Source organism: Saccoglossus kowalevskii, chromosome 7, assembly GCF_978046115.1.
Source record: "Saccoglossus kowalevskii chromosome 7, keSacKowa6.1, whole genome shotgun sequence".
Lineage (NCBI taxonomy): Eukaryota > Metazoa > Hemichordata > Enteropneusta > Harrimaniidae > Saccoglossus > Saccoglossus kowalevskii.
In genome coordinates, this window is record NC_140647.1 from 11,687,323 (window position 1) to 11,702,693 (window position 15,371).

Consider the following 15,371-nt stretch of genomic DNA (forward strand, 5'->3'; position numbering starts at 1 on the left):
GACACGATATGGCCACCTGACGCATGCGTCGACTCCCCCAATTTAAAACAGAACACATTTACAATTTGTAGCAAAACAAAATTGATCAATATCGACTTGCATGTTATTTCAAAAAATATAAAATAACACTCCAGTTCATTATACTTAATCATTCGTTTATTTATTTATTTGCTCATGATCAACACATACAATATATAACATTGAATCTCTAGATCAAGGAATGCTTCAAGAAAAAATATAGAGGATAATAAATAAATTACTATTACATATGAACAGGTCTAAGTTTACCATGACAACAACATATATTGCATGTAGTAAGTGCACTTGGTATATTAATACAAGTCAGAGTCTAAATTACCCTTCAAACACTGCAATCATCATGAGACTATGCACTGTATAGTAACCATGGAAACGATATTCAATTTCAAATAGAAAATGACTACAAATTTGAATGCAAACAGCAGTATGAAAATTGGTCCCAAACGTACATTATGCACTGTTCTATGCCCGGATTAGTATTTTTCTCTTCAGCCTCCACAGCTAACGACCGTTTCATTACACCATTAGTTGAGGAAAAAAGCTGATAATCAATGTTTTCTTAAAAACAAAGGAATAAAACATTTATAACTATAGGGGTGGATCAAAGCCTTGCATGTGGCTACATAGTACAGATACTACATTTTTGGATTTCTTATATTTACAGTATGCCACAGCTTGGCTTGTTGATGTTCTTTATCTTTAGAATATTCATTTATCCTGGACATTCATGAAGTCTCGTTACTTCTCATTTGCCAGAAGTGCAATAAAAAATATAATTTACTAAGAAAAATATGGTCAAAAGTGGTCTGCATATTCAAGGTCCTTTTACGAGTAAGTAACAGTGTGGTTCTCCTTAACTACAATAGAGTCCATAACTCTTGTGTTTCTAACAAGACAGTTTTTCAAAAGTGAAACAAAAATTGTCTCAACAACCGACGAGTATTCCATGTATTTGGAAATACAGATCATCTCAGGATAGAACCAATTCCACTACTTATTTAGTCACACATATACTACCGTTATTTAGTCATATAAATGCTTTATGTGACTCAAATATTGTCTTGTAGATTTTGCAAATAAAAACTGAGCAAGCCATCTAGATACAAGATGGTAACATACAAGGATGTACAAAATGTATGAATGAGGAAAGAGTTTGTGGTGATATCACCCCTCTGTTTCGAGTCAAGTTTAGTCACAGTCGTTTGCAATTCAGTTTGCAGTCTGCAGTCTCTGGAAATGTTGACTGTACGTTGACATATCATTTGGCGTTTTGGCTCGCTTATGCATGTTATCGCCTTCCACCAATAGATCGTCCATGCCGCTTTTTCGCTTTCCGCTGCTACTAGTGTCCTTGTTTTTGTTGCTATAGTAACTCCCGGGTGGTGAACTGTATGCGTCATATCCATGGGTGTAGCCATTCATTGCTGAACCCATTTGCATATTGTCATTGTTGGCATAGCGACCATAGTGCTGCGAATCATACTCAGTGTCTCGGTGTGAAAAGTTCATAAATCCTGGCGAGTACATGTTGTCATGGTAATGCAATGCTGGGTTTGTAGACGAAGTGTTACATCCTGTTCCGTACCTACTGCTGCTGTCGCCTGACCATCCGTTCACTGCAGTTGGTGTGCTTCCAATAATACCCTGGTCCATATTGTTAACACGACCGTTGAATGAGTACTAGGGGTAGAAATGAGACATCATAATTAATTATTGATATTTTGGAAATGCAGAGAACAAAGAACAGTCCAGATTTACTACACATTAAAGCGAGGGAGTCGTCACCAGCGCATGCCTGAGATGGCCATAGCGTGTCATTGTTTACAAACAAGCGTCTACCCATGAGCCATTGTGTTTTTAGCGTGTGTTGTTATCATCGCTTAGGACTCAATTCCCGTGCAGGTGACGACCCTCTCGCTTTAAATTGTATAGTAGGTCTTTTGTGTAATCTATTATTATACACATTATACATGGCATTAGGGTCATGTGTTATTTTATTGCTACCCATCACCCAGTGAACACATTTGAGTCTATTGCATCCCCAGTGGGCAGCGACACAAAGCACAATCAAAATGTGCGGTACAAACAATTTAGCACTTGTATATAGTGCGTTTTTTGAGAAGACATCGCTGCCGCCACCACCGGCGCCACTATACGTCACAGAGAGATAACACATTTCGATGCTTGACTCGGACTAAGATACTCAATAACTATTATAACAAAATCATTTAGTCTTTACCTGAGTGACAGACGATGAGTAATGTCCATATCTGTATGCATTACTGTCATGTGGAGATTGGGAATACTGATTACTCATGCCATGGCTCGGATAACCACTCGGATAATGGAATCTGCAGAAGAAAATTATTATTATTATTAATCCTTTATTTATACAATGTAACAAACATCAACACTAATAAATACAACGTCCAAAATTAGTCCAAAATTTGGATAAGAAAAAACTGTCAGAATTGACACAAGTATGAATTAAAGCATTATCGCTCGTAAGTAGGCACTGACTGAAGTTATATAATTCCTTGCGCTGAAGAGATTCAAAGTTTAAAATATTTCTATTCAGAATAAGCATGGTGGAATTCAGTGAGAAAAAATTGGTCTTACCAATTGAAAAAAAAAACAATGTGATGAAATCGACATACAATGTAACATGAGATAATTATGCAAATTAGTTATATATATTGAATACTTTAAAATACTTTATTTTCGCTTGCAACTTATTTTCGCTATTTTGTCTGAAGAAATGATTCAGTTAAAAAAAATCCAGCAAATATACCTTTTTTCCTATATTTTACATTCAACTTGCCAAAAATCAGTGAAAATAAATTCTATACAAAACACCCAAAATGTCTTTTCAGCAAAAATTTATTCAAGCTAAAATAAAGTATTTTACAGTACGTAGCATGTGAGGATACAACAATAGTAAGCATAAATCTCTTACTACTATTTATAATCTGAAATATGTTTAAGTTTCATGCAATGATGAATCATGGGAAAATTATGCAAATTATTCTCATAGATGGGACTATGAATTCAGTGAATAAGAGACACTCACCCAACAGATGGATTAACCTCCTCTGCCAGTGTTGAATACAGGGAGACCATGTGGTTATTAGTCATGTTGAGATGGCCTGCTGATGAGGTAGATCGGGATGAAGACATGTTGTCATGGGAACTAGGGGTTGTTGATGCTAGGGGGTTATATGAATAAGGACTCTGGTATGATGCATTGGAATCTAGAAAACAAATGAAGAATGTATGTGAGATGGAATATGAATCCGGGTTCAGGTGGGAGGAAAATGAAAAGCTCTGATTCTCTCCATCAAGTACAATACCGTATTTGCTCTATTAGAAGTACATTTCCAATGAATGTGATCTAAAAACAGTTTGTTGTTTCATTCATACTACCTTTCAACAAGTCATTTACATTTACGCTTTGAGTGCCATATTTTTTTGCCAAAATTCTTTTTTTTTTCTCGCTTTTCTATAATTTGTTTTGATAATTTTGAACCAAATGGTTGTAACACCTTATTTTCTATTAGTGTTGATCAACATTTTTGAAAACAAAGAGGAAATTAAGCAGTTCGAATGTGTAACAAAGTAACACAGTTATCGATTGAAAATTTCATTATCATCTGTGCACATTGTCAACATTTGATCTGTTTCACACACTGAAGAATATTCTAATATTCTAATTTTAGTAAAATTTAATAATTGTGACAAATGCTATTTTCAAAAACGACAACCACTTAAAAACACTAGCAAAATTATTGCTCATTTGTGGATACCTCATAAATATTGTGAAAAGATTTACCTGTTGGGGATGTTGCTGATAAAGCAGAAGCGTTGTTTCTTAAACTATTATCTCCAGTTGAAATGGACACTGGCGTGAATATGGGGTTCGGTAAAATGATATCGTCACCTGTATCTGAAAGATTAGAATATATGATCAATTACATTAACTCACCAAATGTGAATACAAATACAAAATTACTTCCAAGTAACCAAATGGGATCTAAATGCACTGCTTTGTCACAAACTCTGATCCAGAAGACTATCAAATATGGAATTAATTCAGAAGGATAACCAGAATATAACATGAAGAAATAAATAAAATACAATGCTCACTAGTTACTCTTGCTAGTCACCATTGCTAGTCTGACAATGTTCAATAGTTACTATTGCTAGTCTGACAAGTTCACTAGTCACCATTGCTAGTCTGACAATGTTCACTAGTCACCATTGCTTGTCTGACAATGTTCACTAGTTACCATTGCTAGTCTGACAATGTTCACTAGTTACTATTGCTAGTCTGACAATTTTCACTAGTTACCATTGCTAGTCTGACAATGTTCACTAGTTACCATTGCTAGTCTGACAATTTTCACTAGTTACTATTGCTAGTCTGACAATGTTCACTAGTTACTATTGCTAGTCTGACAATGTTCACTAGTTACCATTGCCAGTCTGACAATGTTCACTAGTTACCATTGCTAGTCTGACAATGTTCACTAGTTACTATTGCTAGTCTGACAATGTTCACTAGTTACCATTGCTAGTCTGACAATGTTCACTAGTTACCATTGCTAGTCTGACAATTTTCACTAGTTACTATTGCTAGTCTGACAATGTTCACTAGTTACTATTGCTAGTCTGACAATGTTCACTAGTTACCATTGCCAGTCTGACAATGTTCACTAGTTACCATTGCTAGTCTGACAATGTTCACTAGTTACCATTGCTAGTCTGACAATGTTCACTAGTTACCATTGCTAGTCTGACAATGTTCACTAGTTACCATTGCTAGTCTAGTTAAAATATTAAAATATGTTATCAACATTGCTAAAAATGAGCAGCTGTAACGATATTGGTCGGAGTAAAACTAACCTGTTGGCTGTTCGCCTTTCATCTGTCGCATCAACTCATTGGCCCGCTCCTGTACATGAAGAGATTCTACCAAATACAGTACGTACTCATCAAACATAAGATGAATTAGGTGAAAGGAACCTGTAAACGACAAATGTCACATTCTTTATTTAAAATCATTTACAAAAAATAATTCTATTAATTGTCACAAGAGGGCGCTCTTTTCAATGCACAGTGATACAGATACTTGTGAAAATAAAATTACAGTTTCTGTGTCTCTAGGTAAGTGTTTGCAATGTTTGATTGCAATCACACACATGGTACTAGGTATCCTGGAATCCAGCAATCCTGAGTATCAGTACACTCGAGAATGACTTGGTGAATTTCTGTGCAACTACGTAGTCGGCACAGAATTCTGTGTAATAATGGATTGGTAGTATCCACATTGGTTTTAACATACGCACAGACTGACCAGTAGCTGAGGCCAACCCACAACACTTCTGATCGATTCACTTGTATATTATTCATATATTTATCAAAGCTTAAAAAATTATAGATGGCATTTAGTCATGGTACTGGGAAGCCATCGCTAAATAACATATGATACTATTAACAGTTACTTACCAAAGCTGGGTGAACTATGAAGAGTCATATCCCTAATAACCCTTGTACCAAAACATGACCACATCAATAAAAATTGTCGAGCAACTTTCTTTAATGAACCGATTTTTCAAGAAGCAAGCTAAAAAAAAAAGAAAAGAAATCAATTTTTTATTCATCTTGTGTGCAAAGCGCTGGTTTCTGGCTATATTCAGAGATGATACAGAATTTGTTGCAATTTAATATTATAAATACCGTATTTGCTACAAAAATTACAGAGGTTTGTCTATGGCCATACAGTCATACTTAATGGTCCAGTTTACACTGGTCTCTATTGAGCGATGTGCTTCTAACATTTAAATATGATATTGTTATGATAATCCAATGTATACGACAATTTGTGAATTTATTCCTTATGCAATATATAGCATATTGTCTTGTCTTATTCATTTTAAAGGATATATTGTCTGATATGCAACTAAACCCACAAGATTGGCACACATACCTTAATAACACATCTGTCTACCATACTATCCAACCAATCTGTGTATGTTTCAATTGGTGACTGGTCTTCTAACCAATGGGTAAACTCTGTATACACTGTGATCAAGACACGAATAGTTAATAGTATGAAACCATCAATATGACATAAAATATCACGTGTGAGGGAGCATTGCACAATATTAGGGAGAAGTATTTTATCAGACAAACAAAAATCATCTATATATCTAAAGAAAAATGATTGTACATTATGCTTAAAAGATCATACTTTGTATGATCAGCAGAAACTCACTGACCCCCTGACCCCTGTAAGCCTTCCCACTTTGCATGATCTGTAGAACACTTCTCATTGACCCCTGACTCCTGTAAGCATTCCCACTTTGCATGATCTGTAGAACACTTCTCATTGACCCCTGACCCCTGTAAGCATTCCCACTTTGCATGATCTGTAGAACACTTCTTATTGACCCCTGACCCCAGTAAGCATTCCCATTTTGTATATATTTGAATAAAACTTGAAAGTGAAAAAAAGACTTACATTTGACAATGACTTGATGGTCATCTTCTCTGACATTATCCACAGTATACAACGTTTGTCTTGAAATGCTACTCAAGTCAATCGTTCTCCACTCTTCCAACATCTGAGATGTTATATCATTACTGTGAATCACTGTTCTGGAAGCCTGTCAAATAATCACATTATGAATATTCATGAGCCATATACATACATAGTTTGGGTACATTGAATTTATCATGAATATTCATGAACATATAATTTATACCAACCTGGCAAAGGTGATTCAATGAAGTTTGTCTTTTCAGCATCTGTGAAAACCGTCTAGCCACTTTGAATAAAAAAAAATTAAATCATTAATGCTGCTGCTTCAACTTTTATCAAATCAGTTTTGTTGTCATTCATACATCTATTCTGAATGAGCTGGGGTAGGGCTATTAGCCATGTTCTCTATATAGTTTGTTTTTACTTACGATCAAATTTAATGTTTTGTAAGGCTTCTGGCAAGTCGTCAAGGGCAACACGAAGCCATTCATCTAACTGCTTGGCAAATTTTCGAATGACCTGTGTCAGACTGTCAGGTAAAGCTTGTAGTACGCTGGGCATCAACACTCCAGATATGGCCTGCAAGTTGCAAGATAAAAAAATATGTTATGCATTTTCAAATAAATAAAAATAATATTGTAACCTAATAAATATGTCAAGTTTTAAAAAGCAAAAAAAAGCAATTAAAATGACTTTGGAGAAGTTCAACCAATATCAAGTTCAACCAATGTCCGGAAAATAATGTGCGGTAGTGATCAAAAAATGACATTGTTTATGTTAGGTATTTTAACTTGATTCAAAATTATGTCTTCTACTTTCTCCTAAATTTAAAAAGCATGGTGCGTTCATTTAAAAAAAAAAATATGTGTTTTAAAGAAGGAAAATTTACCATACTTGGATGAAATTACCTTATAAAGGATTGAGTCACACACTCCAACAATGTTAATTACAGGTGTGGAGCCCAGGATAGGTAACATGTGTGGGGGCATTCCTTGCCAAAAGTGTAGCAAATAGCTTTGAACCTGAGAAGAAATAAGAAGAAATTAGAGAAATTCAGAAAATTGTGGCATTAGGCAACAGCGCCACCTAGAGTACATAACATCTTTTTTGTTTGTTTACCGCATCAAAGTTGGTCCGAATCACTGTGTCCAATATTCTCTGGCAATGAGTTCTGTGCATCATAATAAACGTAGAAACCTGAAACATAAACAACACATAGATTGGTGTCAATACAAAGATTTTCAGTGTTTTAGTCCAGATACTAATAATATGATTTGCATGCAAACAATGACTTCTTCCATGAGCCAGGGCTTGAGGTGCACTCACCCAGGTTACAAGCCCATTCAATCGCTGTGGTATTTGATCAAATGGTATAATAGTAGCCTAATACTAACAACTACAAGAAATTAGGTACCTCAGGCCACTTAAATGTTAATCAAATTTCTCTCACCTTATCTTCTTGTACACTCGCAGGCAATTTGATATCTTTGACACTAGGGAATTCAGGAAGTAGAGTCCCCAATTTCGAGCGAGGTGAATATGCCACTGTCTGTCTTGCAGGGTCTTTCTTAGTGACATCACCTGTGTCTATTGACAAATAACATAATTTGTCACAAAAAGTTCAAACAGATACTACCATGACAAATCTGATTTCATGATGAGTTTTTGTTACTGATGAGTGGAGAATTAAACATTTTTGATGAAGTTGTAGATCAGGTGAATTTGATAAGCCAAGAAACATTTATTTTCACTGGTATTTAATTTCACTATTTCTATATTGTGAGCATATACACTGTGTTTTTAGTTCCCAAATTCCAGGGTCATTAGACCCTGAATTCATTATATTAGGTGCCTTCGTCCTATATTACTAAATTTTCTGATTCTGTTGGCCAAGAGATTTATCTATGTATGTAGGTGTCAACAAAAAAGACCAAATTTTGTCAACTTTGTGGGGCAAATGTTGCTGACACAAAGGGTTTCAGCTTTATTTTTGAAGAGCGACGCCCCTTCCCCCCAATTTTGTTTTGCCCCTGTGCCACCACCATCTCAATACACACGTGATGGGACAGACGAGCATCTCAATACACACGTAATGGGACAGAAGACCATCTCAATACACACGTAATGAGAAAGAAGATCATCTCAATACACACGTAATGGAACAGAAGACCACCTCAATACACACGTAATGGAACAGAAGACCATCTCAATACACACGTGATGGGACAGACGAGCATCTCAATACACACGTAATGGGACAGAAGACCACCTCAATACACACGTGATGGGACAGAAGACCATCTCAATACACACGTAATGGAACAGAAGACCATCTCAATACACACGTGATGAAACAGAAGACCATCTCAATACACACGTAAAGAGAAAGAAGATCATCTCAATACACACGTAATGGGACAGAAGACCATCTCAATACACACGTAATGGAACAGAAGATCATCTCAATACACACGTGATGAAACAGAAGACCATCTCAATACACACGTAATGGGAAAGAAGATCATCTCAATACACACGTAATGGGATAGAAGATCATCTCAATACACATGTAATGGAACAGAGGACCATCTCAATACACACGTGATGGGACAGACGAGCATCTCAATACACACGTGATGAAACAGAAGACCATCTCAATACACACGTAATGGGACAGAAGACCATCTCAATACACACGTAATGGGACAGAAGACCACCTCAATACACACGTGATGGGACAGAAGACCATCTCAATACACACGTAATGGAACAGAAGACCATCTCAATACACACGTGATGAAACAGAAGACCATCTCAATACACACGTAATGAGAAAGAAGATCATCTCAATACACACGTAATGGAACAGAAGACCACCTCAATACACACGTATCGGAACAGAAGACCATCTCAATACACACGTGATGGGACAGACGAGCATCTCAATACACACGTAATGGGACAGAAGACCACCTCAATACACACGTGATGGGACAGAAGACCATCTCAATACACACGTGATGAAACAGAAGACTATCTCAATACACACGTGATGGGACAGAAGACCATCTCAATGCACACGTAATGGAACAAATGACCACCTCAATACACACGTAATGGGACAGAAGACCACCTCAATACACACGTGATGGGACAGAAGACCATCTCAATACACACGTAATGGAACAGAAGACCATCTCAATACACACGTGATGAAACAGAAGACCATCTCAATACACACGTAATGAGAAAGAAGATCATCTCAATACACACGTGATGGGACAGATGAGCATCTCAATACACACGTGATGAAACAGAAGACCATCTCAATACACACGTAATGGGACAGAAGACCATCTCAATACACACGTAATGGGACAGAAGACCACCTCAATACACACGTGATGGGACAGAAGACCATCTCAATACACACGTAATGGAACAGAAGACCATCTCAATACACACGTGATGAAACAGAAGACCATCTCAATACACACGTAATGAGAAAGAAGATCATCTCAATACACACGTAATGGGACAGAAGACCGGCTCAATACACACGTAATGAAACAGAAGACCATCTCAATACACACGTAATGGGAAAGAAGATCATCTCAATACACACGTAATGGGATAGAAGACTATCTCAATACACACGTGATGAAACAGAAGACTATCTCAATACACACGTGATGGGACAGAAGACCATCTCAATGCACACGTAATGGAACAGAAGACCACCTCAATACACACGTAATGGGACAGAAGACCACCTCAATACACACGTGATGGGACAGAAGACCATCTCAATACACACGTAATGGGACAGACGACCATCTCAATACACACGTAATGGGACAGAAGACCATCTCAATACACACGTAATGGGAAAGAAGATCATCTCAATACATACGTAATGGGACAGAAGACCATCTCAATACACACGTAATGGAACAGAAGACCATCTCAATACACACGTGATGAAACAGAAGACCATCTCAATACACACGTAATGGGAAAGAAGATCATCTCAATACACACGTAATGGGACAGAAGACCATCTCAATACACACGTAATGGAACAGAAGACCATCTCAATACACACGTGATGAAACAGAAGACCATCTCAATATATACGTAATTGGAAAGAAGATCATCTCAATACACACGTAATGGGATAGAAGACCATCTCAATACACACGTAATGGAACAGAAGACCATCTCAATACACACGTAATGGGACAGAGGACCACCTCAATACACACGTGATGGGACAGAAGACCATCTCTATACACACGTAATGGGACAGACGACCATCTCAATACACACGTGATGAAACAGAAGACCATCTCAATACACACGTAATGGGACAGAAGACCATCTCAATACACACGTAATGGGACAGAAGACCACCTCAATACACACGTGATGAGACAGAAGACCATCTCAATACACACGTAATGAAACAGAAGACCATCTCAATACACACGTAATGGAACAGAAGACCATCTCAATACACCCGTAATGGGACAGAAGACCATCTCAATACACATGTAATGGGACAGAAGACCATCTCAACCATAGGTCTCTCACCACACAAATAATGCTACAGTAAACCTGCTCAACACACATAATAAAAATACGCGCGGGTTATGAAGCACAAGACCCCTCAACACACACATAATAGGTATTTAATAGGTAATAACATACACAAAATGAGACAAAAGACACGTGCAATATGATAGGAAGCCTTCCTTGTTCTCCTTGAAATATCCGCCATTTTTAAACTGGCACGTGACTGGCATGCATGTATACATCACTAAAACATTGAATAATATAGAAATAAATGAACATACACACAACGGAGATACATACATTACTGACAACAAAATGTTTTTATTCGAGTAAATAATTATTTATCAAGAAACGAAATTGTTTTGTTCACATGAGTGAACACATAGGACAGATAATATTGTCCATTTCGACTACACTATAACTGGGATCACATGGCATAGATCCACTGTTGTGCGATCTTTTAAGTTGAACTGCAATGTGTATAATTTCGTCAACATGCCTCTGTTTCACGTCGTCGTCAGTCGTAATATTGTCAATGGCCACAACACGATTGTCACATCGACGTAGTAAAGATGTTAAAAACTCTGGGGTTTGTAGTAGAAATTGATTCAGCGACATGTTATCTTGAGTCAATTGGTCTTTTCTGGTGAAAACGATTATCAAATATTGATAAAAATCGGCACCAAATAACATCTCATATTCGTGAATACAACGTTCGTGTTCTGCGGTGAATCGCTCGTTTACGTTGCATGTCAATACGATGGCATCGACCCCACTACCTTCTTTGTTGGCAAATTCTTTATATTTGTCGATTTCCATAGCTGCTTCTTTCGATGTCAGTCCATTTTTTTTAGATGTGTCATCGGTTAATATCATTGGCGGTGTGTCAATGACTAATATGTCTCTCCCGATTGTCTTTCCCCATGCAGTTTTCTGTGTTGTCGGTATTAGTGAACGACGGCTAGTGAAGCTATCTCGTTTAAGTAGAGTGTTGCCTGTGGCGCTTTTCCCACTTCCATTCATGCCTACCAGCACCAGGCACAGTGTGCTGTCATTTCCTTGATGAAACGGAACAGAACTCGTCATTCTACAATGTAATAGGTATAAAGTTATCGAGTTAATCATTAATTGACAAAAAATACTTGATTGTGGTGGGAAATTTGTTAAATTTTCTGATAGTAAAACGTTAGAAGTGTGACACTAGCGATCCCAAATATAAGCGTTGTCATATAGACGTAGATATTTGTGTAAAATGGTTTATATTGTGTATTAAGACACAACATGCATTTTTTTATCTACCGTATATATGGTTGGTACTACATTGCAATGTTGTCTACGTGTACACATCTGCACTAGATCGATGTTACGTCTATATCTTTATAATCCTGTGATTTTATAACTATCGCACGTACTCGACCACACGCAACATTCCTTATAAACACACTTATTACATATTCCTAGAGTTAGGTTTACATAAAGTTATGCCCGGGCCCTATCATGTGTCAGGCTCCTTTCACTGCGGTTGTTTCTTCATACCGTGTATGTTCACGAAGTGTCCAGTGAATGTTATGTTAAAGGAATGTACTGCACTATAGTGTACTAGTACTGGCACTGGGCCATACTGTACTGTACTCTACTACTCATTCGAATGGCAGCAGTGTTGACATAAAGTAATACTGTTAAAACAAGTAACCTGTAGAATGCTGTGTGGGTAATATTTTTATATGATGAGAAATCTATAGGATTGAATATACCTCTCAGGTGGCTTCACATGAGTTCAAGACTGCCTAACCGGTGCTTATACCAGGATTTAGTTACAGCTTCATGTTCCCAGTAATCGCAAGAAATTGACATGACAATAGAAATTCATGAAAGACTGGCACTCCCATGCAATTAACAGCGAGTTAAATTCTTAGGATTGAAACATATATTTTGAAGTCACTGATGTAGGCAATGAATAACTTAAAGTTGACATAAAGACGAGGTAGTTTATGATTTAATCAGTGCTCAACTAGAGGCTGAAATTATAATTAATTTGTTTATTTCAATTTCTCCTGAAGTCAAATAGAATACACTGGTGAAACATGATAGTACCCATGGGCGAAAGGATGTTTTGGGGTGTAGTTTACATTGTGTATGGAGTGGTAGGGTCGGGTGTAATTTGTTCATTTCCAACTCTTATGAAGTCACGTAAAATTTCACTTAATTTATTTTTTCTAAGATGTTTTCAAGCATTACATGTGAATCCAATTTTCACTGCGCTGTGTCTCAATAGAGTGTGAGGGAAATGACATTTTCACTGGAATTTATTTCAGGGGGAAAATGTTTTCAGTGATAATGAAGTATTATGACAGAACCCCATACCCTCCCCGTGGCTTTCATTGCGTATGGAAGTTATTTACACGAGTGATGCGGTGTATCCTGCTGCCGTACTTTCACGAGCGAAGCCACTGGGAGGGTATGGGGTTCTGTTATTATTACATATGTCCCATATTTGATTATTTCATATTAAAGAAAGAACGTGCAACAAATCGGGATAGAAATTTAGGTCGGGAAACCCAATTGCCCATTAATATGCTCCAAGACAGTGCTGCGACCTAGCAACGCGTGTCAGCCTGAGTGTAGAACGCGTGTCACTGTAGGTGTGAAAATAAAATAATCAGACGTCTAAACTTGAGTCATTGTCCGAATAAATACTGCTCAAATTGACTAAGTGTTCAAAACGTCATAAAAAAGACGCCGCCGACGATGCGCGTCGCACAATCTTTTTGCTAGCTGTCAAACAACTTGTCAAGTCAAAACATCTACGCGCCAAAGTGAAAAGGCTGATTTTACTGCGGGTCCAGGCTGCGGGTGGATGTTCAGAGAGCCCTTCAAGATTGATAAAACTCAGTTTCCAGGTGGTCAACATACATTAAGTTCTCCCAATCCTAGTATTCTATGTGATGTACATCTAACATGCCAAAAATGAACGATTGGTGAACGATTTGAACCTGACAAAAATAGCAGACGGAAATGTGTTTACAAAATAAAAATAGTGATTACTTGATTTAGATACCAGGAAGGGGAGGGGGTAAAAGAAAAGTTATATAACATTTTATTATTCAATAATTTATTAAAATACATAAGTTTGTCCAATTCCCTGTGATACAACACCTCAGATATAGCTCATTGTACTCGGTTTGAGTGTGGGTACAAAGTTACTATTTGAATTTTTTATATCTTTTTTCATTAATGAGAAATTTGATCCCAAAGTTAGAGTAACTGTTCACCAGGAATGGCTTTTTTTTGGCTTGGCTGATTTTGTTCAAACTTGATAGGCAGATCGTACCATCACTAATTGGAAAAACAATCCTGACCCACCGCTACCATGGCAACAGCCAAAATCTGTTTTTTGAATACTTTCGCCCCAAATTTATTACCTCCTACCAGTCTTGTAATAGCAGTGGCCAAATGATCATGCCTTTTATTCTGGCTACGTTGCGCACTGGTAAGAGATCACTGGCGCCGACATTGTTACACTATCAACGTAATCCCAATTGAACTGTGAATAAAATCTAAATGCTGCCTCCAATCTAGAAAATACTATCGCAAAACGGTTGGAAATTATAAATTTAACGGCTGAATACGTCCTAGCAATAAAATAAAGTGACTTCTAAAGACTGAATGTTATTTTGCGAACCTCGTATAAGGTGCCTAGTTTTAGTTATAAACCGACGTTAGCTTCACGTTCATGTCCTACCATGGTAACAGCCGAAAACATATTGCTTGTTTTTTACCGGCTTGTTTTCATTGGCAACCGAAGTATTTTTATTTTGTAAATAAATGTTCGTCTGCTATTTTTATCCAGTTTAGCAACATTTTTTGCATATTAGGTGTACATGGAATACTACGATTGACAGAACTTGGTGTATGTTGACTGATTTTTATCATAGTGCGAAGTACCAGGAAGTTACTCAGTTCCAAATAAAGATTTCAACGTCTGACTGGTAATCAAGATTCATGTAATCCATGGCTAACAAGCAACATCACAAGCGAAGTTGTAGCATGCAGTACTAGTAAGTCATCCCGTCAGTGGAGTACCGCAGTAACACGGCATGTTTGCCATCAGCATTGTATTCAAACGAATCACGTGGTGTGCCGTTCTCGTTCAAACCCGGGATTCGATCAATGGGGGAGTCCCATTAAAAAAACACATTGCAAATCATGCAAGTTC

General features: G+C 37.2%; 1 protein-coding gene and 1 pseudogene across 1 annotated transcript; both read right to left on the reverse strand.

Annotated features, from left to right (window-relative positions):
* Positions 1-1,248: 1,248 nt before the first annotated feature.
* On the reverse strand, positions 1,249-11,360 carry LOC100373088 (transcription factor RFX4-like; annotated as a pseudogene).
* On the reverse strand, positions 11,320-12,718 carry LOC144342145 (uncharacterized). Its single transcript, XM_085501089.1, has 2 exons — positions 12,692-12,718; positions 11,320-12,242 (listed from the first exon to the last, which is right to left on the reverse strand). The coding sequence occupies exon 2, from the start codon at positions 12,239-12,241 to the stop codon at positions 11,522-11,524; it is 720 nt and encodes a 239-aa protein (XP_085357215.1). The 5' UTR covers position 12,242; positions 12,692-12,718; the 3' UTR covers positions 11,320-11,521.
* Between the last annotated feature and the right edge of the window lie 2,653 nt (positions 12,719-15,371).

What these genes read in the sequence shown, in the direction of transcription:
- LOC144342145 (XM_085501089.1), bottom strand. Translation starts at nt 12,241, where the DNA reads ATGACGAGTTCTGTTCCGTTTCATCAAGGAAATGACAGCACACTGTGC.